Raw genomic sequence first — 27,308 nt, 5'->3', positions numbered from 1 at the left:
AAAATACAGACAGCTTGAATTTTTTTCCTCATTCAGATAAGCTATCACACTTGAAACTCTTCATGTCAGTAAATCATCTGGGGGTACTATGCCAAAAAAGGGCTGGCCTGCTTTCTCACGCTTTTGATGCGTCCCAAAGCTGCTTCATATTTTCGACAGCTTGAAAATAAGTGCCTTCTCGATAGGAAAAAGAAAAAGGGTAATTTTTCTTGATCAGCAGGTTATGAGTATGACTCAGAGTCTTCTTCACTGTGGGCCACCCACACCAAGATTCCCACTTAGACATCGCTGTGTGCGGTGTGCCTGGCCGAAGTAGGTTTTCTTTGCATGTCAAAACGACTGTACGACTCTTTTTTAAAAAGTTAGACTACTCCTACGTGCATTGAATGTAACTGCTAAGTCACTGCCTGTTCTCTTCTTTGTGGCAGGAGACAGTGCAAAAAATGATGCTGACTACTCAGTGACCTTATCTTCTATCTGTCTGGCCCGCTGTTGCCTTTTCATATCTGAGCTCTTGTTTACGCTCCCTGGTGAGAGTTTGATAGATGTTTCAAAAGTACCAAAGTACATTTCTTTCAGGGCCAACCCAAGCCTGGACACAGTTTTTAAGGGAAAAGCAAATTTAGGCCTCAGTTTTATAAAGCAATGCATAGATGTGGTCACATATGTCATTTGTAGCTGTGTTTGCTTTGTTTCCAAAACTATCCCCACTTCTGTTTTAGTGTTTTTGCTACTCTTTAAGATTACGGGGTGATTTCCCCCATCTTTGCTTCCTCTTTGTCCCCATTGACCTTCTTCCTCCTGCTTTTTCCTCCCACTTTTTTTATCATTCGTTCATCCCAACCTCCCACCTCAGTATTTCTCTGCGTCATCATTAGCTGCGCCTGTTCCCCTTCCCTTCCTCTTTTCTTCACACTTATTCTCTTTCTTCTAGCCTTTAGTGCATCTCAACAAGCTTCCTTGACCTCCTTTCTCATCTGTTTCTTCCCTCCTTCTCTTCTCTCCAGGTACTTTTAAACACTCTGTCCTTATCCAACTGTCTTCCCCCTTCCTCTGCTCTGACCTTCATCCAGGTAATGAATAATTTCTGGGCAGATCCAGCACTGCCTCAGCAGGTGGCATTCACACATACACATTCACAGAAGCACCAAGATCTTACCGGTGTAGACTGTAAATAACATCACAAATAATGTTGTTTTCCCCCTCTGTTTTCTGCCTCTCTCCTCTCAGCCCTTCTGTCATCTCTCTCTGCCTGAGTAAATGTTTGCTCTCTGTAGTCAGAAACACACTTCCAGACAGCTCTTCAAACAACCTAATTTCAATGCCTGGACTGAGATACAGTACAAGTATTAAAAGGTATGGCTAATGCAGAGAAGAAGTCTGTCTGATCATTGAGTAGGAAGAATTACACATCACAACTTTCTTTAAAAAAAAACATGATATAAAATCTTCATAAGTTCTTCTGTGATACTAAAGCATTAACCAGTCTTATTTAAAGTTAACAGCATTTGTGAATTTCCATCACAGCTGAGGTTAATGCGGCCTACGCCCATTAACAGAAAATGCCTGAAAAGGCACTTTTGGTTTGCATTATTGAATAAGAGCAACAGAGAGAGAATGCTATTGTATTCACTGAAAGCATCTGCTTTGGTATCAAAACTGCATCACAAATAGCCCAAATAGCATCAGACGTTATCCATCCATAATAATTTGAGAAATCCTTTGCAGCATTATCTAACTTATGAATGAGATTATTCTTCTTTTCTTGAATATTTTGCAAAAATCTTTAGACGTTTTTAATTTGTGTGAGCTGTCATCTGAAGATTGGTCCATGTTGTTGTCAAAACCATTTAAAGCATATTTATAGAGCTTAAGTGCAACACAGATGCAGCACTTTGTGAACATACTGGATTCTGCCTAGATAAACATTCATGGGGGCAATAACCAACCACCTTGAAGATGAAGGATGTGATGTGGGTAGAATACAGAAGACATCCCCTTGTTGCAGTACAAGGAAGAGTATTAAGTGCTTGGTCATGTAGCCAAACAGAGGGACAGAATGTCCACTGGTTCCTAAGACTATTTTGCTACTATAATAAAGCCTATTTTTTTTTGGCATTGACAGTCTGCATGCCATTGTTCTGTTTTTATCTTTTTCCTTTTTCTTTTGTATTGCTGTATTTTACTTCATTTTCAATTATAGGATTCTTTTTCTACAACAAATACTAATCTTTTGCTTTATAAGGTAGAATTTAAAACCTTGAAAACAACATCCAAAGAGTATTAGCTTTGATTCGTATTAGCAGTCAGTTATTCTCAGCAAATCAATGGTCTGATACAATAATATCAGTCATGATACGCAGGACAAGAAACAGTCGTGTGAAAAAGAAGAGACACCATGTTTCAGTGCTGAGGACAATAAACATAATTTAGAATATTGTCTGTAGTCTATATTATTAAAATACAAACCCAGATGTTAAACAACAAAACATATTACACCATGTCATTATTTATTAAAAACTAAAGCCAAGCCAAATATAGAAGCAGTGTGTGAAAAACTAATTACACCCCATCATTCGGTGGTTTGAGGAAGCACCTTTGGCAGCAATAACTTGAAGTAAGCATTTTCTGTCTGACTTTATGAGTTTTTCACATTGTTGTGGAGGATTCCACTCAAATTTGAAATATTGCTTCAGTTTATTGAGGTTTGTGGGCATTTGCACAGTTCTCTTAAAGTCACACTACAGCATTTCAGTCAGGTTGGGGCCTGGACTTTGACTGGGCCATTTGATTCTTGTCATTGTGACTCATTCTAATGTAGACTTGGTGGTTTGTCTGAGATCATAGCCTTGCTGCATGACCCAGTTTCAGCCAGGCTTTACATGACGAACAGATGACCTCGCATTTGACTCTAGAAAACTTTGGCAAACAGAGGATGTCACGGCTGACTCGATAACTGTAAGGTGCCCACTTCTGTGGCTGCAGAACAAGCCCAAATCATCATCCCTCCACCACCATGCTTGACAGTTGGTATGAAGTCTATGCGCTGATATGCTGTGTTTGGTTTTCTCCAAGAATCTGCTGTATATAGCCACGCATTTCCACCTTCGTCTCATCTGTCCAAAGGAAATTTTCCAGTAGTCTTGTAATGTGGTGAGATGCAGCTTTTCAAATCTAAGCCATGCTGCCCTGGTTTTGTTTTTTTTTTAGAGAGAGAAGAGACTTTCTCTTGTCTCCTAGCAACCCTTCCAAACAAGCCATACTTGTTCAGCTTTTTTCTAATTGTATTTCCATGAACTTTAACATTTAACATGCTAACTGAACTCTATAGAGTCTGAGATATAGCTGGTGGATTTCTTTTGCTTTTTTTTTGCAGGGTCTCTGAGCAATACACAGTTTGACCTTGGGGGGAATCTTCTGTGACGTGCATTCCTGGGAAGACTGGCAACAGACTTGAATGTTTTCCACTTGTGAATAATCTTTCTCGCTGTAAAATCACGAGCTTCAAATTGTTTAGAAATGGATTTCTAACAGCAGCAACAGTTACTTGTCTGAGATCATTGCTGATGTCTTTGCATTGTGTTAACAGGCAGTCGAATACTGCAGACCAGCAAAATGACAAAACCTCTGCTTTATAAATGTGCTCAGTTAATCGGGTTGATTTGATTAGCAGCACCTGTCTGTTACTTACTCTCTTAATTCCTATGGAAGTTGGTGGGTGTTGGAAGAGAAAGGTTGAATATGTGTTTTTCCACACACTGCTTCTGCATTTAGGCTTAATATTTGTTAAATAAATAATGAGATGTGACATGTAATATGTCTGAGGTTCCATTTATCTAATTGCAAGACCTGATAAGGACAAAAAAAATTAAAATTGTATCTTGATAATAAAAAAATCTTAGAACCAAAAGCGAGTGTACTTCACATTCACATGACTGTGTGAGTGGTGTTGGAAAACACTTTTTCAGTACTGAAATAGTGTTTTGGAGAAATGTGTTTGAAAAACTGTAGCCTCTGACTTTTTCTCGCCCTTGTCTGACGTCTCCGCTTTGAGCTTTTCTCCACGTTCTTTCTTTTTCTCCCTGCCTCTGCTTTCATACTTTTTTACAAAGCTTTTTAGCTCTTTCGCTCAGCCTTCCCCAGTTTAAAATTTCTCACTCTTGCTTCTCATCTGTTCTTTCTCTCCCTTCTCTTCTTCCCTTCCACCCCCCCTCTCCGAATGCACCCCTGTGTCTGCACCCAGCTGATCCCTAGTCCCGTGCTCTGAGCTGACAAAGATCGCCTTTCACAAGAGCTCCTCTTCACAAGCACAAACCCAAACCCCCCCACACACAAACATATAAGCTTGCACACACATTCAGTCCCGCTAGTGTTACAGTGTGGCTTTGGGCTCTTTGCACACAATAAAGCTGAACAATAGAGCAGTAAATCTTCACACTAATCTTTCAGAAGTCTTTATATGCCATTGCCAGACTATCCACAGAGTTTAATTAGTGAAAAACTTGATATCAGCTCTGGGAAGAAGACATAAATAGCTGGGTTCGGGGTGAAGGGGAAGCTTCTTGTGAAAAACGCAGGTTGGCAATATCAAACAGGGAGATGTGTAATCAGAGAATATATGAAACAAACATTAGCCTGCACTGCAATGCGTAAGGAGAGATACATCAGTTACACACTTCTCAAAATTGGAGATTATGAAATTCTGGCTGCTTGGTCCACAGGTGCACTTTACATACGCAGGATCAGACTATTGATAAGCATCCAGTTGTAAAATAAAATGGAAACCTGATAGATTCCTCATTGCAAATTGAAATATAGAAAGAATTTTCTTTGAAAGGATTCTTTTACAGCACTACACTATTTATTGTGTGATCAGCTGCCTGATAACCACATAGGGTTTGAGGAATTGGTGTCTCTTCCCTAATAACAACTCTACCATAATGAGATGGAGCAGAGATAATGTTTGATATTACAATGTGCTGCCTAGATGTAGCCATCAGCAGTTGAATGGCATACGGTGCTTCAGAGAAATGAGAAGAGAGGAAAAGAAATCCCCCGCAAGTTGGCTGAAATGTTTGGTATGATTAGTTTTTGTAGAACAAGCTGCACAAAGTATTTCATTTTTTATTTTTTTAATTTTGATTTCAAAATCAATGTGGCCAACAGAGCCCTTCGTGGTTGATCAGGGATTTAAAGATTTATATAAAAAAATGAAAAGGCATTAATTAGCTTCCAGTCAAAATAGATCTTGGCACTCTGGCTTTATTTACATGCCCTACAAAAACATTAAGTGAGAATAATTGGGATACATCTGGGAATGTTTGTGCACATATCACAATCTCTTCTTTGGTCATCACACCAGTATTTTCTTATAGACATGCACTTAAATAAAGACTACAAAAACTACAGTACTGTGCAAAAAGCTTGAGCACTTCTTATTTCATCATCCATCCATCGAGTTCTGGGTCACAGGAGGGCTGGAGCATATCCCAGCTGTCATAAGGCAAGAGGACATGATCAATCAAATTTGAAAATTTTGTTTCTAATCGTTGTCAATGATGTATGGAGGAGGTCCGGATAGAGGTACAACAATACGTCAAAACTGATGGAATTATGAACGCAGAAAGTACAGTCGGACTTTGATCCACCATTCAATACCATCTTGAAAGCATCTGCTTGGCAGCAGCTTCATTTTTCAGTGTGACAGTGATTCCAAACACAATGCCAGTCCAGTAAAAACATGCCCTGATAGAACTACACACTGAAACACTATCATAGATTGGCCTCCCCAGAGCCTGGATCTCAACATTATTGGATCAGTGTGTGATCATCTTGACAGAGGACGGAACAAAAGGCAGCTCACATCCAAAGAAGAACTTAAGGAAGCCTGGAGACTACCTGAAGAAATGACAATAAAATTTGCCTTGGAGAGTTCAGGCTGTGTTGGAGGATGAAGCTGGTAACACTAAATATTGACATTCAAACTTCTTAGAATTGTACAAACTCGTGTTTTAATAAATCGATGCACCAATCTCCAGTTTTCCTTGCAAAATATAAAGAAATGAGGGTTGGCTCAAGACTTTTGCACAGTACTGCTGTAATATGACTCATCCATTTACCAATTTGAAAAGACACTGTAGGCCATTTGGAAAACTTTTTTGAGCGAGCTATCCATGCAATGAGCTGCCACCTTGTCAGCATGAGTCTCCCTGCAGATCATGCACTTCTGTGTGTGTTTGTGTGCCTGTGTGTGCGTGGGTCCTTCAGTGGTCCTTGTGCGTCTTCACGCTTACCTTATGAGAATAATGAGGGTCGACTATTCTGGCCAGCCCGAAGTCTCCGATCTTGAGCAGCAGTTGGTCCGTGTTGATAAATGTGTTGGCTGGCTTCAGGTCTCTGTGCAGGACGTTGGCAGAGTGGATAAACTTCAGTCCCCTCAGCAGCTGGTAGAACAGCAGAGTAGCATGACCTGCTCAAGGGCAAAAATCAAATCAGCACATCACGATGTACCCCAATGTCCATATGCAATGTATAAGCGCATATTTTCTTCTTTAAAAAACATCTATTATCATGTCTGGATATAGGCAATAGTAAAAAATAAATACGTATCCCTCTGGCCTGTATTTCTGTTTATCCATCTTGACTGTTTTGATGTGAGATTTCTGCCTTGCCAAATTGTTATATAAAAAACCCTGCTTTGTTTATAACTTTGTGGTGATTTGCTGGGCAAGTTTTCTGTATTCTTCCTTTTATTTACCTGTATGTAGCGGCCCTTGCTCCAGCAGTCGAGCCAGATCAGTCTCCATGCACTCCTGGACAATGTAGAGGGCGCTGAGCTGGGTTGGATCTCGGGGCAAGGGCCGTCCATATGGAGCTAAAACCTCGTGGACTCTCACCACATTTTCATGGTGCAGCCGTCGGGTGATCTTTACCTCCCGCAGGGCATGTTTCACCGTCACGGCGTCTCGCATCACCAGCTTTTTAATTGCTACACGCTTTCCAGTCCGCTGGTCCACAGCAGACAGGACCAAGCCTGTGACACCTGTACCGAGAGGTCGAGGGTCAACAAAGTGACCACCGAGGTCGAAGCCATGGAGAAAGTGCGGTGTGTCCTGTGTGGCCATCGCTGCTCACTCTGGAGGTAACAGGGATGTATGATTCGAGGTACCAGACGGTAGATTTAATCTCTTGATTAGCAATGATTGTTTCACTCTTTTATGCACACGTTACATCTTGCTGGTGAGTGGAGACCTGAATTTTATTTACTTAGCTGCTGCATTTAGATACATGTAGATAGATGTTTCCTTGTAGACAAAAGCACAATGCAGGACTATTCCTACGGAAAATGGTGACAATTCAAGAGACCAACCAAAACTTTAAAAGGGATTATTAAGAAATGCTTGTGCTGAATTTCAGAGCTATTCTTAGTATTGCAAGAAAAGAAATGATCTCCATGGGATCTAAAGAATAAGATTTTGTGCGTCATTTGACCTCTTCATTTAGTCCAGTGTGGAGCAATTCAAGTTGTACTTCACCATCTGTTGCCTGTGTGTCCCAAACTAAGGACAAAGAAGATGAACTCTGATGCCTTTGAGAAAAGGTGCAACTGAGCAAAACCTCAAACTCAGTACAGCTAAAAATATGCAAAACTGTAATGTTCGGCTTTAGTCAGTGATCACACAGGGACACTTTTAACATGCTGGTAAAGCCTCTACAGTGGATGTTTAAAAATAACTTGTTTTTTTCCTCCAGCATCTTCCTCTTGACTCTTGATGGTGATGATGTCTGTCTCTCCCTCACAGATGTTTTATTTTAGAGCTGAAGTCTGCTGCAGGGGTGTACTTCTAATCTCTGCCTGTATCTTCATGCACAGATAGTCAGAATATCAGGGAGCCTTATTAATACTACTCAGGGCATGGGGTATCCATAGAAACAACCCTCCGTGTGGCTGATTCTTGACTTGATGTATCATGGGACAGCAGCAGCAGCAGCAGGCGGATGGTCGGCTCTGCACTCTTCTCTGTTTATGCACGCTCCGCTGTTTGTTACAAGTCATCAAGCAGCCTTTGATGGTGAGGCAAGGAAAAAAAAAGGGAGGAGCAGTCATGTGTTTTATATTCAATAAGACTCTGTTGGCTCCTCCTCTTCTTCCATGATACCAGTGAGTGCCTCTCTCAGGCACGCGAGTTCATTCAAAGGGAGCTCCACACCTGGGTGCCAGCCAAATCCTAGAACTGTGGTATCCGCTCAGTATGCATATGTGTACATGTGCTTGGGTGTAATCCCTCAGAAATCTGCTTCCTGTTGCCTTTTCCTGAATGTAGGGATTTCAGCAGCATCAGCATCAAGGCCAGTATAGGAAGACACCACCATTAGCTGCGTCGCTCAGCACATCTGCTGCTCCTGCTGCTGGGGAGGGAAAGAGGAAACGGGGTGAGAGCTTGGAGACGAGGAAGATAACAAGGAAAGTTAGACGGCAGCAGAGCCCGGGTGTTAACGTTGTCTGTTGCGGCAGAGTTACCATTACATAACACCAAATGGCAGTGTAACCTAATCTATGCAAGCAACTTTGAGTGCATAGAGAGAGGATGATCAATTTTATGGTGCTTTAATATGCGTTATATTAAAGCACATCAAATGTTATCACATCAAAGCAAAAAGTCTATTTGACAGGGTGGACTAGATTGACATGATTGCAGTTTCTTGTTCATCCTTTCAGTTTTTGATCTGCTTTAGACAATTTTAGTTCCAATTTCTAACCCAGGAAGGTCACATAGAGGTAGCAAACAAAAGAATTGACTTTGTCCTTCTCTTCAGCCCCAGAGGTGAAGTCATCAATCCATAAAACAAATCTCTGTGCTACCAGAAGCCTCGAGGCACGGTTGAGAATGAACTCATCCCTCTTTTAGCTCTTTCTTACTTGAATTGGAGAGCACACACCCTGTAACTGAACTGGACTGCAGGTGCTTTTATCCCCCCCCCCCCCATTTCCACAGCCTTTAAAATACTTACACACTCATGTTAAGCTCAGTCAGAGGCTGCAAGAGTGTAAGGTGAGAACAGAGAGACTAGAGAGGCAGCACTGACAGTGGGTCTGGGTGGGAGGTGCAGCACTGGGGTAACTTTATAAATAATGCATAACCACTAACGACATGTTGGTGCTCTCTCTCTCTCTCACACACACACAAACTGAGCATTTATTCTCTATATTTCTTCGGGTTATGCAACAGTGCTATATATTATGAATAACAATGCAGTGGCTTTATCCAGTCCAAAAAATGTTTATGTCAAAAACAATTGATTTAAATTCAGAGTGCATGCTTTTTAAAATAATATAATGTAGTTATTCATTCATATTTAAGAGGAGGGAAATAAAAGTCAACTCTTGGCATGAGCCAATATGATGTTACTAAATTTGTAGGTGATAGCAGATATGAGCAAATAAGGGCACATCTGTCATACTCCTGGCTTTGTGCTGATGATTTTCTGTCCCAGAGGAACCTCTGTAGCTTTGTTTTCTACTCTTTCTTTTCCATCTTCCTCTCTCTCTCTCTCTCTCTCTCTCTCTCTGTCGCGCTCTCTTTTATACTCGGTTTACTTCCCAATAAGCGTAAAGGCAGTTTTAGCCCACTTTACATCATGGGAAACACTACATGTTCTTCCTCTGCGCATGCTGGCTTGATGCAGCTGCCTTTGTGTGTCTACACACACTCTAGAAACGCCCCTCTGACAGAACAAAAACAATGTAATGGAAGTGCATGTAATAAAACATAAAGCCCAGTTTATAAGGGGAAAAGTATTCCAAACATTAACAACCCTATGTCAGACACATATCTCAGATATCTTATCAGAGCATCTGTTCTGTGGCAAACGACAAGAGGAAGAAGAAAGAAATACACGCAAAGATAACACCAGGAACCATCCAGCACTCACCGGGGCATTACACAGCCGCAGCCTGCCGTCCAGAAACAAAGATCCGGGGAAACGATGCGAGCTCCGTGCAAGCAAAGAAAGTGAAACACGACCGCAGCTCTGCCTCTATGGTGTGTCGGGGAGATTCAGTTGATAGAGAGGGGAACAGTCGGTGCGGGTCGGCACCGGGGCTGGGGGGAGATGAGATAAGCCGGAGGCTGCTACAGAGCCGGTTATTGTGAGCGACTGTCCGCTCTCTGTCAGCGCTTCAGAGCGATGATCTGAGTGAGGGGGCGGAGAGGAAGCGATCACCCCGATTCAGGTGCATCCAGCAGACCCGAGTGGCCTCGTAGGCTCTCTCACACACTGCACCACACATGATTAAGTACTAATCTCTCTCCCTCTCCCGCTCCCTCCTCACTTTCACATCTCTCCCTCATATCTCCGTGACTCCCGGCAGCATCTCCCAGACCTTAGTTTCCACGAGTGTCACAGTTACTGGTCTCCAAACCCGCTGAAGGATAAACAAAGAGAAAATTATAATTCAGACCCCATCTTTCTCATCCCTTCGCCCCTCCATCTCACTCCAGTTTCGTTATTATAGCTTGATGATTACCACGGCCATCTATCATCCTGACAGGCACAACATCTGTGGGTCTGAGATCCCCCAAGACAGGAAGCCAGAGAGGAGCCTTTGTTGACTGTGGGTTCTGCAGAACATCCACCTGGTGAGGAGCTGGTGAGGAGAGTGAAAATGAAAAACACACGGCTTTTGTGAGCATGGCATTGGCTAGTGTTTAAAAGAGGAACAGAAGAAAATGGCTGCTGATGAACTAAAGTGTGCCAGTTTTATTATATAAATTATGATGAAATTAGTCTATTTCACAAGCCATTTGAGCCATGCTGTTGTTGCTAAAAAACTGAGGGGAAAAACAGTGATATTAAAGGTAAATCTACAGCTATAGTTGGATAAACGCAGTGTGATTGGTTCCTCATTCTCAAGCCATATTAAGATATGATTTCTTGCTTTCCTAAACCCTTTTCTGACAACTCCAGAAAACTGCGTGAGCTCAAAGTGTGTGGGTTGTTGACCTTTATGAAGACTAACAGAGCGGAAAAAACAGGAAAAAGCAAAGTTTCTCCAGCATCTCAATAATCTGTTGACTTACAAACCTCAGCAGCCGCTGGAAGGTCACGGTGAGCGTAATAATTATGCAGGGTTGCTTCAGCTGAGGGATTAATAAAGAGGAGAGAGGCTCCACAGAGAACAGATCCATGAGTCACCTAATGTAATGAACTGTGTGTGATGCTGTTATGATGTTGTGGGTTTGTCAAGGAGAAGACACAGTTACAGATACACTTCTGCATTTTGTGTTCCATTTCTGCCTCATTAGTGTACAGATATCTAAGCTAATGGGGATTCATGGCGTGAGAGCACAGATGAAGATGTCTTTCTCACCTCTAATCTGAAACATCGTGGCATAAAACAGTTTGGGAAACAAGACTTTATTAGGTCTTCAGACTGGAAAAAGTATCTTACAATGTTTGGCTGAATTATGTTTCGGGGATGAATCATTTGCTAAACACAAGCCAGTAAGTGGGTCTGTGGTTTCTTTGTAATTACAGAAGGAGGTTTGAAACCAGAGAGCCGCTGCTATCGCTAAGATGAAAAGTGACAAGAAATATTTCCAACAACAGGATTTCTGTCTCTCGCTCTCCTTTTTTTTTATGTATCTAAAGGGAATCTTGGTATAGTCTATCAAATTTGCATCTTACAGAAGCATATCTGCTCTTTGTCCTGCAAAAATAGAACAGGTTTACAAATGGAAAGTAGAAAACTGTCAAATGCTTTGGTTGCAGTTGCACCCAAAGAGACTTCCTCTAAGGATGGTTTTATTCAGTAGCAGGAAAAGAATCAAAATGCATGGTGACAACCATCCTGACCGATATCCCAGCTAACCTATCCCAGCTACCATAGGGCAAGAGGTAAGTTACATCCTGGACAGGTCAGCAGTCTGACACAGAGGAACAGACAACCATTTGCACTCACATTCACAGTTATGGGCAATTTAGAGTCATCATATAACCCAACCCTACCAACTGCATTGGACTGTGTGAGGAAGCTGGAGTACCCGGACACAGAGAGAACATGCAACTCCCCCCCACATAGGTGGTGGAGGCGACTCAGTTTGACCTTCTTGCTGTGAGGCAACAGTACCACTGCACCACCCCCTTGTTTAAAAGCCTGTTTCTAGTCCATTGAATCCTTGTAAATGTAAAACAGAGATGGACACCTTTTGCTATGTTATGCAACTGGTGACCAGACATTTCAAAAACACATCTGTCTGCAGATTTTGTTTTTCCTGTGAATATTTTCTGCAACAAACTTAAATGACAAAAATTAAAAAAATACTGATATAGAAAAGATGGACAAAAATAACCCTTTGTTTGGGGATATATTTTTAAAATTCATTCTCCATTTCTGTTCTGATCGTTCATGTGGCAAATCAGATTCTTTGTTGAGCAACATAAGCTGGGTGTAAAGGAAATGAGGTAAATAAATAAATAAATAAATAAATGAAAGGAGGAGACGATGGAATAATGAGAAAAAGGGCAAAGGAATATAAAAAAAGGAGCTAGAAGATACGGATATCTCCTTCAACAATGCATGCTGTGAAGATACACAATTATAGGTAATATGGACAGAGCTGTGACCTGCTGCTCCTCATGTGGTCTATTTCAGCCTCTGTTCTCTGTCCTGTGTGTCTGGGCCTCTTCTCTGGCTTCCCTCTCTAATTAACAGTGATGGCGTAGAACAAATGGAGACATCACAGCGTTGGTTGTGGATGAATATGTAGAGAAGCACACATAAACAGTAGTGGGCATGCTTGCTGTCAGTAGCACCTGCTCTTGGTCCTGACAATGCATATTTAATATTTGGTCTCAAAGGATGGTGAAAGGTTGGAAAATCAAATAAACCTTGACACTACTACAATTTGTTTGTATAACTTTTTAATAAAAAGGAGACAAATCCCACCTTTTTCCCCCTGCTGTACCTATAAGAAAGCAAACATCCCCCTAATCCACCATGTGATACACTTCAAGGCATGTTCTTTGTTTAAACCTTTGATGGTAAAGCTGACAAAGGCAGCAGTTATGAAACAAATCCAGAAAAGACACTTAGTAGCTGAATAGCTGCACACATCATGAAGGAATTCTTCAGGTAAGTGTCCTCAAATCTTTTCAAAGAGGCAGAAAAACAGTCCTTCTGAACTTTTTGTCCATCTTCCTGCAGGAAGTGAGCAGCAGCACTGTATGTGCGTCCTCCTCAGGTTAGCTCCTGTCAAAATAAATAAATAAAAGCAAAGATCCCTCTCTAAGTAGGAAAGGAAATAAATAAATTAGAGGGCAGGCAGAAATCTTCTTGTGATGACATTTGGCATGTGCACTTGGGTTGTGAGGAATTTCTTCCTGTGAGTTGATGGCCCAAATTGGAAAGCGTGTGAGAGAGCGAGAAAGGGGCCACATCTGGAGGTGTCCACGTAAGACAACAGAAAATGCCACGGTAATAAATTATCCACACAAGTGACTCACAACCTCATGAATTCATCGCTCTCTGGTTGGTTCTTTTTATCTTCAAAGTGAACACGATACTGTCATAAAACAACAAACAAACCTAGTGTTTTCCTCCAGTATGCAAACGGGATTCCTAAAAAAAAGGTGTTTGGTCTGTGTAAAATATAAATATAATATTTCATTTTTAACAGAACACAGAAAACATGTCAGATGTTTAAGCTGAAAAAAAAAAGATTCTTGCTGCTCAACAGTTCTTTGTCACATTTGGTCCCTCTCTTCCTTAGCCCACAGAATGCAACGTGCATGTTTTCCAAAATGATTTTCAAATTTTGATTTGTCTGTCCGCATAACATTTTTCCACTCTGCGTTTCTGGATCATGTTCATACAGTATTTGGCTTCTTCCTTGCACGATAGAGCTTTAACTTGCATTTGAGAATGGCACGATGAACCGTGTTTATAGCAGTGATTTCTGGAAGTGTTCCTGAGCCCCTACATCGATTTCCATGACAGAATCGTACCTGTTTTAAATGCAGCGCTGCCCGAGGGCCCCAATCCAATCCAATATTGATTTTTGTCCCTTTTGCACAGAAATTTCTCCATATTCTCTGAATCCTTTGATGTTATTATTTACTGTAGATGAGATATTCAAAGTCTTTGCATTTTAACACTGAGGAATATTGTTGCAAAATTTGTAGATTTGTCACCAATCTGTAGTTTTTTTTACAGATTGGTGAACATCTGCCCAACTCTACTTCTGAGAAACTCTGCATCTCTGAGATGCTCTTTTTATACCCAATCACGTTACTGACCTGTTCCCAATTAACCTAATTTGTTGGAAAATATTCCTCCAGTTGTTTCTTTTTAGTACCCCCTAAAAAGCCTTTCGCAGCCTTCTGCTGCAATAAAATTCAAAATGAGCTAATAATTTGCATGAAATAGAAAGAGTGTGTTTTCTCTGTTCTATAATAAAACATGCGTTCATCAGATTTCCATATCATTGGGTTCTGTTTTTATTTACATTTTACACAGCCTCCTAAACTTTTTGGAAACTGGGTTTGTATAAATATAAGAGTATAACACTATTTTCACACAGGAGCTTTATTCTAATATGCATTTTATGCACTGATTAGACACAACTTTTAAATAGACTTGCTTAATATAGTTAAGCAAGTGCTTAATTCAAATTAACACCTTTTTAGTTCATGATTTTAATTAACTGACCTACTTTTTATAGACAGCTGCTGTGTTGAGAACGATTGGTATTATTCGCAGTATTCAGCAAGAGTGAGTGAGAAAGAGCACTATCTTCGTTGCTGCACCAGCTGATATGATAAGGGTTAACACTCGTGAGAGAAGTTCAGAAAAACAAGAAGACAGAACAGAAAACAGATGGGTGCTCCAGGTGTCAGATAGAGATGCAAATACACTTTTAAATGTCAACAAAAAGAAAAAGAATAAGAGCAAACAAAAATGTATGACAAGAAAGAAGAAGGTGAGGCTAGGGAAATGGCACAAACACACAAGAAGAAACTGCCATGAAAGCGAAAGAGAGAGAGAGAGAGAGGAGAAAAAAGCAGTTTGAGGAACAGGAAAGTCTCGGAGCTGACAAGGTTATCTAGGAGTGTGCGTGCCAAGTTCTCTCTGAAAAGGAACAGCCTGTCTAAATGTCAACACAGCCTGGGGCAGTGGGGATGTGCACGGCATAAGATATGCAGCCAGGAGATATGAGAGGGACCCAGAATGACACGCAGCAGCAGGGTCATTTACATCAGTCGATGTCATTAATACAGCAGCAACCACGGAAAGATCCCAGGCAGACGAAGAGCAACTAAACTTTATCAGAGATGTGAGATTTGCGAGTGTAAATGTAACAGTTAAAAAAAAAAAATTTCAGATGTCTCTTTAGGCTCTAAACCATCACATCTTACCTTTCAAGTAATTACTGACAAATTATGAACTATCTTCCACAGAAGTCAATGTTTTGAGGTCCCCGTCACAGCTACAGCTGATGGTTTAAACTTTAAACTCAGATAAAAGGTTCTCTAGCACCATATACAGGATTTTATATGTTATTGCAACTAAATACACAGCATCCAACATGACTATGCATTATCAAATGTCACAGCTGCAAACTGAAAAATTGAAGGAACAAATAGGGAAACGAATGAGGATTGAAGTGTGAACAGCTTGAATGTGTCATTAATTTCAAAAACGTAGTACAGGGATCATTTGAGATTAAATGGTTGAAAATAGTTTTATCTACAGCTTCATCAGTGACTGCTATATCAGGTTCCTCTTGCACATTGATTGAATAATGATCTCCTGGACAGGAGTCTGTATTATTTATCTCTTTGAACGCTAACTTTGCTTATGCAATATGAATACTCCTATCTTCTGTATGTGCCACACTGAGGGGCCTCTTTATCAGCAGAGTCAGGAGGTAACAGATAAATGCTTTGGGTCACGTTTAATAGGATGCTCTGAACACCGTGCAGCAGTGAATAGTAAAGCTAGAAGGCACTAAAGTGGCCACAGGAGTAGACAACTGCTCCCTCTGCCCTCAGTTCAGAACAACAGCAACAGAAACAAGAAATGCGATGCTTGCCATTTCTATAAAAATCATTGAATGTTGCAAATAAGTTGACAAAGAAAAAAAAAAAAGAAAAAAAAAAAAAAGAAAGTGACACAACCACACCACACGCTTGTGAGATATTCACCTTTTTTAATTTAGAAATATAATAAACACAGTAAAAGTCAAAGTGGAACTACAACTCAATTTACCAGAGTTAACTGACCATAAAGTGTTGCATGTATTCATTCGTGCAGGTGGTTATAAACTCTGCTGTCCTAGATAAGGCATATAACTGCTGTCTTTTTGTTTACGATCACATACAGCTTAAAACAAGGACAGAGCTCATTCATTAAAGTACAGTGGAAATGCAAAGCGTAATTTCCTCTTAATGAGTATCTACAAGATGCAGCAGGGCAGGAAGGGCCCAGCAGGATTTACAAGCACATGAGTAAATGTTCATATTCGTTCTCTTTTTTTCCCCTTTGATGAAATGGCAGCTATGACGATGGCCTGCGCTGGAAGCACAATCGAGCTGCGAACAACATTTATGATTATTTAAACTATTTTGAAAACGATACCAAAGAAATGAAGGAGAGAAAAAAAAAAAAAAAATTCCAAACCATAGCTGGAAAACAAAAACAAAAACTACGAATAAAGAGCTGCGTTCACATTAACCAAAAAGATTCACCAAGATTTCTTTCGTGCAGGAATGTTCCGGTATGACCCCATTAAGGCCCAGACAATGATCGTCATGTAATTACTTAAATAGAACTAGAAGAGCACAACGAACAGATGCTTCTGTGCAATGTAGAGCAAGCACTCAGAAATCCCAGTGGAGCTAAATGAGGAGGAGGTACAGTGGGAGGTTGCGGGAACTGTTTCAAGCGTAGAGGGGTTCGTAACCATTCCTTCGGCTTTTACAGGTTATCGCACACACGCTCACCATCCCAAAAAACTGGAAAAGGAAAAAATAAAAATCAGAGACACAATTAAAATACGTTTTCTGTTTAGGTTACATGAACCGACTAATAAGGGGGATGAAATTTTTTATCTTAAACCTATCACAAAGTTTGGCTTCCTGAGTGAAAAAAAAAAAAACCTTGAAATATATATTTATATATAAAATTGAATTATGTAACACCCTACAATAATACAGACATGCTTGCAGGAAATTTTTTTTTTTTTTTAGAATTTCTTTAACAATTCATTTTTTTTCTTCACATAGAAGACAAAATGATCACACAAGTGCTAAGTTAACAAATCCATGCACTTCAGAGTTTGAAAGACGCAGGTCAATGACATATCCTCATTTACCTGCCAAACCACATTTAAGCTTGGTCTTACCTTGATGATGGCAAAAGCAACAACGACCAGCATGGCGTAGGTCAGAACATCCTGTATGAACTTCTCCAGCTTGGGCTCACAACCCTAAAAACACATACACAATCGTTGTGAGTATACATACAGTACATGCACATCAAAGGTATTTACTTGACTTTAGCTCCTTTTTTGTTGCCTTTACTGCTGGGAGTTTTTGCAGACTTAAAAACTGTCATAATAACATTTTTTTTAATCATTAAAAAAAAAATTAAAAAAATCTGAGACTGAATGACAGAAGTATCCAAACTGCAGGTGAACACGCAGTCAGAGTAAACATCATACAGTCCAGAGAAAGACAAACACGTGTGACTCAAGTGTGATTCACCTCAGTGTTAAACTGGTCCTTTTCTTCCAGTCTGCCATTGCACTGTGGCGATGAGGAGTTTTTACAGCAGGACAAAGGCAGCGTTTTGTTTGTAGAAAAATAGGTGGTGTTGGTCCAGTCGGTGTAATTCTTGACACCGCAGCACTTTAACTGCAAAAAGTCAAAGAGAAGAGGGTCATGTGCAAACGGAAACTATGATAAAGGTACAGGTAAAGATAAAGGTCCTACAAGAAGTTGAGCTAAGGGAAATATGGTACTGCGGCTGTGTTGCAGTGTTTCAAGTTTTGTACACACTGGATCGGTTTCTTCTTCTAATCCAGTTATCAGTTTCCCACAGTTACGTTTGACAGACACAGGAGAAGTAAAAGTGGTGCATGTAGGTCATGAAGCTGTAAAGTGCAACGACTTCCTATGAACTTCATTTTTATTTTTATTGTTGTCTTCTGAAGACAAAATTGGAGGGAGAAGAGGAAGTGAAACCATGTAAGAGAGAGAATGCACACAACAACAAAAGAGACAATGGAGAATGAAAATAGAATCAAGAAAACAAATCTATTATCAAAGTGGAAAATACACTAACCAAAGTCTGCATGCTGTCCACTGCTTCGGTTTCAGAGTTCTTCTCCCCATTATACTTGGAAAGAGAGTCTCTTATGGGCTTCTCAAGCTGTCCATTGATCTGTTGAGAAACAAATCCCCCCCCAAATGTAAGCAGTCATGTAAGTTAACCGTGAGCTACGACAAGTATATTTTCCCTACTGTTACTTAAAATAAATAAACACAAATTAATATTCTAGGATTATTTCGAACACCTGAAGCGTCCGTGACTCACCTTGCTGCGGTAGATGAAGCTAAACACCAAAGCAGTCACTTCAGCTGCAAAGATCAACATGATGATCAGAAAGAACTAAAATGAATGGAAAAAAGAAATGAGATGTAAATTTGGATCCTAAAACAGAGCGAAAGATCAACAGAAACAAACATAAATGTAACAGAAAGGATGGTAAGTAACTTCATAGCTGAGGTGATAAGGGTTTGCTCTTGGGCTTCTACCTTCAGATTTTACAGATGAGCATATAAACATTAAGGAATTGGGAATATGATTAAGGCACAAATCACGTCTTGTCCTAATTCCCTCACACACACTTACAAAGCTGAGGCCACATTTGGACTCGCGGAGGGTTGAGCAGCATCCCACGATCCCAACAAAGAACATCACCGCACTGATTCCGATGATAATGGCTGCTGGGATTAGAGTTGACTTATTTTGAATCAGACTGTCAAAGCTGCCGAAGGACTTGATCACGTAGTGACCGACATAGGCCAGTCCTGCTCCTGCAGCCTGAAGGAAATGGGGACAGAACAAAAAAAAAAGAAAAAAGATTCCACTATAAATAAACACAGGTTACAATAGATGCTAAATCATCTGCACCTTCACAAGTCATTCTGACGATTTCATGAAGAAACTGACGTTCTAGACATGAAGTTGCTAGAAACCAGACTGCAACCGGTTTTTAAAAGCTTACACTGTTAAAATTCGAGTCAGTCACATGCTCCTTGCTTTGTCAACACAACATTAAAACCAGACACACCGCATCATACTTCCTCCTCTACAACAATTCTGTTTCTGACATGTTACACTGGCCAAACCTATAACTGTTAAAATCAATTATTTGTTTTAGTTCTATTTTTTTGTATTGATTTTAAAACTTTTTGTTAAAACTGAGCACAAAGATGTTTGTTCTTATTTTTCTGTCCTACTGGCTCTCATGTGATTAACATACTCTGTGAGAGTCACTGATAGTCTGCCCCATTGAACTTTGATGCATATCTGGCGTTAAGTCACACTGCCATCACGACCTTTCTGCTAGTCATGCTTTAGTAGTGAGATCACCAGTCATATGACCGCAGGTATGAGGGCCAAGTTTGTGCATAGGGAGCTCACGCCTAAAAACAAAGGGGAAAAAAAGAAGAAAAGAAATCACACTGATTCACAAAAAAATCTACTCTAGCAATGAAAAAAAAAGACATTTAAAAAAGGCTTCATTAACTAATAAGCTAACATTTTTGTATCTAAATGGCCTGTATTTATATAGCGCTTTTCTAGTCCCTAAGGACCCCAAAGCGCTTTACATATCCAGTCATCCACCCATTCACACACTGGGGATGGCAAGCTACATTGTAGCCACAGCCACCCTGGGGCGCACTGACAGAGGCGAGGCTGCCAGACACTGGCGCCACCGGGCCCTCATCTAGTCTATAAAAGATTCTTTCATACGTTGGTGATGTCAGTCAGAAAACAGGAACAGAGGAGGTGTTAACCAGCAACGTTTTCATTTCTGTAGCAGACGGAAAGTCTCAGACACAAAGTTTCCACGAGGTAAGTCATTCATGCAATTTTCAGTTTTACTTCCCCTCAGAGTTAAGCAACTTATACATTGGTTGCTTGTGTCTAGCGCATCCTAACAATTCACTTTGTAGCTCAGCCCCATGACTCACTTTTCTTGATCACTTCACGGTCACGGGAACCCTGTGGGTTTGTTACGCTGTGCCCCCCCGCCCATCCAGTGCTCACCCCCTAATCCCTCCAGAATCTCAGATCCTGGGGCTCAGAAGCAGCACAAAGAGGCTTACACAACGTAAAACGCAACCTCTCTGGAATGTAACTAGCTCTCTGAGGCCATGAGGGGTTCTCTGAAGGTCCAGCTTCAATCTGATTCCAGGAAAAGACAAGACTTACTGTAAATTTTGTGAACCAGGAACCATTTAACTTATCGTTTCCTTAAATCAGATACATGAACTTTATTGCTGTGAAGCAGCAGAAATCCTGTTTTATAAAAGCAAACTATGAACATGTTCACTAAATCTAACCATGAAATATCAGCAACTGTTTAAAACACGTGTGAGGATCTGTGTAATGTTTATCACTGTGGGTCATAGTTCAGTTCAATCTTTTGAATGATTATCTTTAAACAATCCCCCAGAATGAAACTGGCTGTTTATCATTTAAAAAATGTTCACTTTCCCACAGAAAGCTGAAACTCCTTAATTTATCAAATTGCTGGGTATATCATGAAGGTCAATAGTTAATTCAACCGGATACGTGATTTCTTCATCAACTCATGTCTAATCAGGGCTCTTGCTCTGATAAATCAGCAACAAAAAAACAAAAAAAAATGTCAAACTTGCACATTCAGCCTGAAGCTCAAACACAGGAATGCTGTTTGTTGGCTAAACAATCTCAGCAGGTTTGACTAACTCCACATCTGAGCTGTGCAACAAAGGAGGAAAAAAAAAAAAAAAAAAAAAAGCAGAGGTGTTTTTAAAATATGGAGTCATTTGTTGTCTGTAATGCTCACATGCTGGGAGGGAGTGAACATTACTGAAATAAAGTGAAGGTCAGAGAAATGCAATAACACCTTCATTTAATTCAAAGAGGCTCGGTAATCCAACCCAAGGCTGCTGGATGTAAGATGGTAAGTGTGGCATAGAAAGAGAAAGTATACAGGCTGGAACAGAAGATAGGAAAACTAGGAAGTGGAGAGGAGAGGAAAAAAGGATTTGAATACTCAAATTAAAGCACGTCCATGTTGTCTCTGGTAAATAATCACACACACAGGCTGTTTCTGTCTTACAGTTATCCAATTAGACACACACATTAACCACGGAAGGGACAGGCTGGGAAATTTACCCACTCCTTTCAAAAGCCTTCGTAAGGTCACTGAAGAGGACACAGGCGGGGAAGCTTGGGTTTATTAAGTCAACATTAACGAGCAGCACACAACTGAAAGTACTCCGACACAAAGACAGACATGACTGCACGAGGGAGTGAATGGCCGGAAAAATAAGAGCAGAGTCGGGCAGGTCAGTGATCTCATGAAAATTTCCCAGGCCTTTTTATTTCAGAGCTACATACGTTAGAAGTCTATTAAAGGGTAGGTGGGGTGAAATGAGGAAGTGCTCTGTAATGCTGCGACTGTGCTAGAATAAAAAAAAGGAGGGCGGGGGGCTGACTACTGGGATCTTTATCAAACCATAATACTGATTTGTTTACACCCCAAACAGCACAATTCACACAGGAGGAGTAAAGAGAAAACAAATAGCAGCAGATTTTTTTTTTTTTGAGAAACACAAATAGAAAAGCCCCCACATATTTATTTTTTCCCTTTCCGCATCACAGAGCGTCGTCAGTAGGAAATAAAATCTCTGCAGGTGGACGAACGACAGAATTACACAGCGACTCACCCAAAATATCAAGCTGATAAACAGGAGGATGATCTTGGCGACTCCGCAGTCCATGGCGTCTCAGTGGATGGTGGAGGAGAGAAAGAAAAAGACCGAATGTCCAGCTTTTTATGTCGCTTTTTATGTACGCCGAGTTTCTCCAGCTGCCCGCCCGCTTTGGTCACAAGTTTCCGTTGTGTTCTGACTGTACCGACTGATCACCTGGTCACATGATGATGGGAGGAGAGCAAAGCTACACAGCAGATCCTGCAGCTCCCCCTCCCACTCCAACCCGTGCATCACGTCATACATCAGTCTCACACGAGGAAGCCCGAGACTCTATCAAGCTGCTTGATATCACACGCGTTTTATTTTGGTTAAAGGATTTTAACATAATTTTGCGTAGAAAGGATTCTACTTTTAAATGCCTTTGGCATTTAAAAATGTATTTTTATTCATTCCCCCCTTTAATTCAACATGCAGTTCAGTTAAGTTCCATTATAAAGCCAAAGATCTTATAAATTTGTAGAAAATAAAATTACCTATTTGCAGTTTGTGACAGCCATTAGAAAAATAAAAATAAAAACAAATACACAAAGGATGGAACTTCCAATGCTCGAGGCAAAGAAGAGTGCACATAAGCAGCATGCTTTTCATATCACTGCATGAGGAAGGTGTGTTTAAGCTTACTGTTTAAGCATACATTTTTTTGAAGGTTATGTCTCAAATTTGCATATTGGTTTTAATCCCACCGATGTGCTCCAGTAATGTAATTTAATGTTGGCATCAATTATACAGTCATTGGTTGTGAAATACAGCACAAGATTCATTGTCCTTCATTGTCTAAGTATGTGAGATAATAGGGGGGTCACATTTCTTTTTTTTTATTGTTATTAATAACAGAAAAAATATGTATTTTAGTCGTGTGAAGCATGCTTAAGTAGTGACTCTTTTTGCAGTAACTCTGAGGACAATAGGCAGCTATTCTTTCGGATTGAGTCAAAAGGTTATGTGGATGGGAGTTATAGAAAGAGAAAACCACAACACAGACAATTTGCAGCCACAAAAACAATTGTTTTATTCAGAGTAGTTCAGCAGAAGGCTTCGTTTGACCTTTATGCGCTCAGTTCTGTATCACTGCAAGAGATTAAAGCAACTGACACATTTAGATTAAAGCAATTGACACTCATTTAAATGAATGCGGGAGCGGCAGAAATATTCAGTTGCTCTTCCGACTGTGACATGGGTTATAACTCTTAAACCACGGCTGCACGCTATTCAGAGGAACACGTAGAAGCCTCGGAGTAGGTCTCTTTGCCTATAGAAGTAAAGGTTTTGTATTGATAATGAGGCCAAGATGACCAACAACTGCAAAATCAGTCAAGGCTTTGTTGTTAAAGAGGATGAAAGTCCAGCATCTGCCAGGGAGTTTCTCCCACTCTGGGTCCAAATTCCAAGAGTTTATTGCAGCCTTATCAGACGTGCTGCAGTATACCTGCATCATCCTGCTCTGCATACAAGCCCACGATTAAAAGCTTCCACACGCGAGAAACAAAAACTACACATCTGAGGCTTTCAGTGGGCACTTCAAGCTGGTCTCCCGTGACAACACTCTCACCACCTACAGGTGTCCATCAGAACTGCACTCCAGCCAAACAAAACTCCAGTGTTTGTGAGGAGGCGCTATCAGCGCACTACAGAAGGCACGGAAACGTTTGCCAATCTTTTCCCTCGCGCGCACGCACACACAAGTACATATCTTATCTCACATTAATAATAAGAAAACAAACAAAAGTAGCGCGAGAAACCACGAAGAAGAGAAAAACACATCCCTCTTTCACTGGAGACGTTTTTGATGGATTGCACTAAGAGTGTAATATTAAAACATTCCCAGAAGTATGTCTGATAATTGCATTCATTTTAAAACTGATATAAAAATAATATAAAATTAATATAAAACAAAGACTCCAATGTTGGACTACACGATTTAGTTTTTTCTGGTTTATTTTCCCGCTGTTTGGCTCCACCTGTGGCAGATTTTATTGCGTGTTTTTGTAAACAAATATCACAACCCCCCTGTCCCCCATGGGTATGTAACAATCCTGTAAAACCCAATAAAACCGATGGTTTATCATTAAAAGGTCAAACAGCTAAGCCGTGTAAAGCGCGTCATAGTGCCTGAAGTTTGTTTTGGTTTCACAGATGCGCAAGTAAAGGATGGTTTTTGTACATTCATGTGTGCTGTGCTGTTTTACCAAAACCAACACAGGCTGAGGAAAACTGACCCGAGGACATTTAAGTGCAGTGTAATGAAACATGATTCGTGTTTTTGCATTTATATGCGCAGAACTGTTATAATCTCATAAGTGAAGTTATTTTTGCACAATTTTTACGCAGCAGTTCCTCATAAAAGTTAATTGATGCATAAATAAGAAATGATCTAAATTCAAATTAATTTAAATTTATATTTATGTACAAGCACCCCACTGGAGTCATTCCACAAAGTGTCTCGTTAAAAAGAAAGCCCGGGAAATTAATCAGAAATTCGTTTCTTGGGCTGCCCCTCCTCACAGGCTGATAACTACTCTGGCTTTGGTCCATCTATACACAGGGAATACACAATGTATAGCCTTAATTTCACTTTCATGTTACATATATTCATATCAAACAAAATTTTCTGTTAATTATACTTTAACACATCATCCCGAACTCAAAGACCGCCCTTGCTGTGATTCCAAGTTGAATATTTATCGTTAGAAGTCTCTCTGTGGTTACCTTGAAATAGAATCAAGGCAAGTGTGTTTCTTGAGTCTTCTTTAGGTGAAAATATTTCACAATAACGGTGGAAATAAAACTAAATTTTGGGCTCGGTGTACTAGACACGTCGCTATGTTAGAGCTTATTTAATTGTAAAACTTTTTTCTTACTTATTTGGGAAATATAACATAGTCAAAATGTTAAAAGCACGATTCCCACATTGCATTCTTCGTTTGTCAGCTTCTAATCGCTCAACAGGTGCTAATATATTTGAACGCATGCTGAATAAAAACACACAGACAGACAGTTCACATTTCCCTGATTGCTGTGAAGTGACTTTTATATAGTTGTATGACAATTAACGTTGGAATTTTAAAGAATTATCCAGTTGAAGAAAACACAAATTTGATCAAGTGTCGGAGGAGGAGAAGAGGCGCACTGTGGCAGTGGGACTGACTCTACACGGTTCTCATTGGGGTTTTATAAAGCCTCAACCAGCCAAGAGGGCAAGCAGAGATATCACTCTCTACTGATTCTGTCTGTGGCCCTCACTGACTTCATCTCGGTATCACAGCTGTTACAATGTCTTCTGCTGCGATTGCTTTGACTCCGCCAGCTCCGGCCAAATCTCCTAAAAAGAGAGCAAAGTCTCCGAGGAAGAAAACAGGCCTGACTGTGTCAGACTTGATACTGAAGGCTCTGTCCACATCCACACAGCGTGGCGGTGTGTCTCTGGTAGCCCTGAAGAAGGCTCTGAAGGCCGGTGGATATGATGTGGTGAAAAACAATGCCAGGATTCTCATCGCCGTGAAGCGCTTGGTGACTAAAAAGTCTCTGGTCCAGACCAAGGGCAGCGGGGCTTCGGGCTCTTTCAAGCTCAACAAAAAGCCCCCCACACCTAGGAAGAGGAAGGTGGTGAGAAAGAAGAAGCCAAAGGCGAAAAAGGTTAAGCGGGCCAGCGTCAAGAAAACAGCAGCAGCAGGAGCCACTCCTGCAGCCAAGAAGTCCCCCAAGAAAAGGAGAAAGTCAAAGAGCCCGAAGAAAGCCAAGAGACCCGCTGCGGCCAAGAAGCCCAAGAAGCCAAAGAGCCCAAAGAAGACCAAACGCAGAGTCTCCAAGACCAGGTCTGCTGCCAAGAAGTGAATGCTCTTCCACTGAACACTAAATGCTGGTCTTTGTGGACTCTATGCGGACTGAGCTGCATTCAAGTCAAGCTTTAAGTAGGTTTTTTTTTCTAAAGTAGAAAAAATGAACTCGCAGTTTGTACAAGCCTTTCTTTCCTGCTTCCTGTCATGATGTTCTAATGAACTGAATAGCACTTGCTTGAAATAAAATTATTTTCATTTACAGAGCGTACAGTGTGCTTTTATCTATTCTCCAGCCTGATAAAATTTAATTGAAAAAACAAACCATATCGGGAAAACAAAAAAATCGATGTTTTCTGAACGGCGGTTAACTATTTTTGGTGTGTGACGCCTTAACAGCTGATTTGCCTGACTCACGGCTAAGTTTGGGAGGAGTGCGTATTACGCGCAATTACGCACAATTACGCACAGGGAGCTAGTTTCCCAGAGTTCTATAGTTTTCAACTCTATGTAATCCGTTTCTTGGGAAGTGGTAGATTATCTTTTTTAGTCCCACAGTGTCAAACGACTTTATGGAAGATAGTAAGTAGTAAAACAAACAAACAAACAAACAAACAAACAAACAAACAAACAAACAAACAAACAAACAAACAAACAAACAAACAAACAAACAAACAAACAAACAAACACAAAACTTTGGGCCATCCTTATCCATATGTCCATATGGGTTATTATCTGAAATTCCTACTTAGTAGTCAAGTTTTTTCTCAGAAGTTTGAGTTATTAAATTAAATTGTTGAGATACTTATGCAAAGTTTTCACTTTCCCTATTTTCTATAGTATTCCACATTGATTAAAAAAAAAATAAAAGAAAAAGAAACCGGTTAGATACTCATATAAATGTGAAAAAAGGAAAATCGACAGGAAGTGACACCCATAAGGACTCACCAATACTAAGAAGAGTGAAGCTTCATGGGCGTATCACAACATGGTTTCCGCTTATCTCCCAAAAGGGGCTTATTTTATCACACTCATTACCGCAGTTTATGACTGAATGTACACAGCAGAGGACAGCTGTTACTCTGAGCTTAGCATGAGAACGTGATAGGGATGAAGGGGTGATATTGTTGTTAATTATTATATTCTGACTTCATGAGGTTTTAAACTAATGCGAAATAATCTACAAAACCATTCACACCAGGGGGTACCTCAAAAATAATTATTTAACTACTCAGAAATTACACAAGAAATTACAACAGACACCTGACTAAAAACCAAGCTCACAGCTTGACCAATTGAAGACATGTGATACAAGTAAGTTAAAATGACAAAACCATCAACAGTAGATTTCTATAAGGCCTCTCAAACTAAAGCCTACATTTAAAATCACACCTTGATTGCGTTTTGAAGGTGCTTTACAGAAGCAAAACAAAGAAAGATTGTAGGTATCCAAACAGCAGTGACTCGCGCCACTGT

General features: G+C 40.4%; 2 protein-coding genes and 1 long non-coding RNA gene across 3 annotated transcripts in view; 2 read left to right on the top strand and 1 right to left on the bottom strand.

The window, feature by feature from the left end:
• The window catches only part of mapk4 (mitogen-activated protein kinase 4), a 28,450-nt gene extending 6,193 nt beyond the window's left edge, over positions 1-22,257 (bottom strand). The window contains 10 exon segments of the mRNA XM_080308785.1: positions 6,294-6,469; positions 6,758-7,210; positions 9,947-9,979; positions 9,982-10,030; positions 17,406-17,489; positions 17,767-17,916; positions 18,347-18,445; positions 18,599-18,673; positions 18,917-19,108; positions 22,012-22,257. Of these exon segments, the coding sequence (XP_080164911.1) occupies positions 6,294-6,469; positions 6,758-7,210; positions 9,947-9,979; positions 9,982-10,030; positions 17,406-17,489; positions 17,767-17,916; positions 18,347-18,445; positions 18,599-18,673; positions 18,917-19,108; positions 22,012-22,065 (1,365 nt within the window). The 5' untranslated portion in view covers positions 22,066-22,257.
• Positions 21,469-22,580, top strand: LOC145432172 (uncharacterized). The gene is made up of 2 exons (XR_013912453.1): positions 21,469-21,630; positions 21,947-22,580. It is a non-coding gene; the product is annotated as an uncharacterized LOC145432172 (long non-coding RNA).
• Positions 22,581-25,075: 2,495 nt separating this feature from the next.
• LOC113033625 (histone H1.5) lies at positions 25,076-26,094 on the top strand. Its single transcript, XM_026187610.2, has one exon. It carries the CDS (start codon positions 25,330-25,332, stop codon positions 25,888-25,890), a length of 561 nt encoding a protein of 186 aa, XP_026043395.1. The 5' UTR covers positions 25,076-25,329; the 3' UTR covers positions 25,891-26,094.
• The last annotated feature ends 1,214 nt before the right edge of the window (positions 26,095-27,308 follow it).

The sequence above is a fragment of the Astatotilapia calliptera genome, chromosome 12 (assembly GCF_964374335.1).
Source record: "Astatotilapia calliptera chromosome 12, fAstCal68.1, whole genome shotgun sequence".
NCBI classification, from domain to species: Eukaryota; Metazoa; Chordata; class Actinopteri; order Cichliformes; family Cichlidae; genus Astatotilapia; species Astatotilapia calliptera.
The sequence above is the reverse complement of the archived record's forward strand: the minus strand, read 5'-3'. Positions and strand labels throughout refer to the sequence as shown.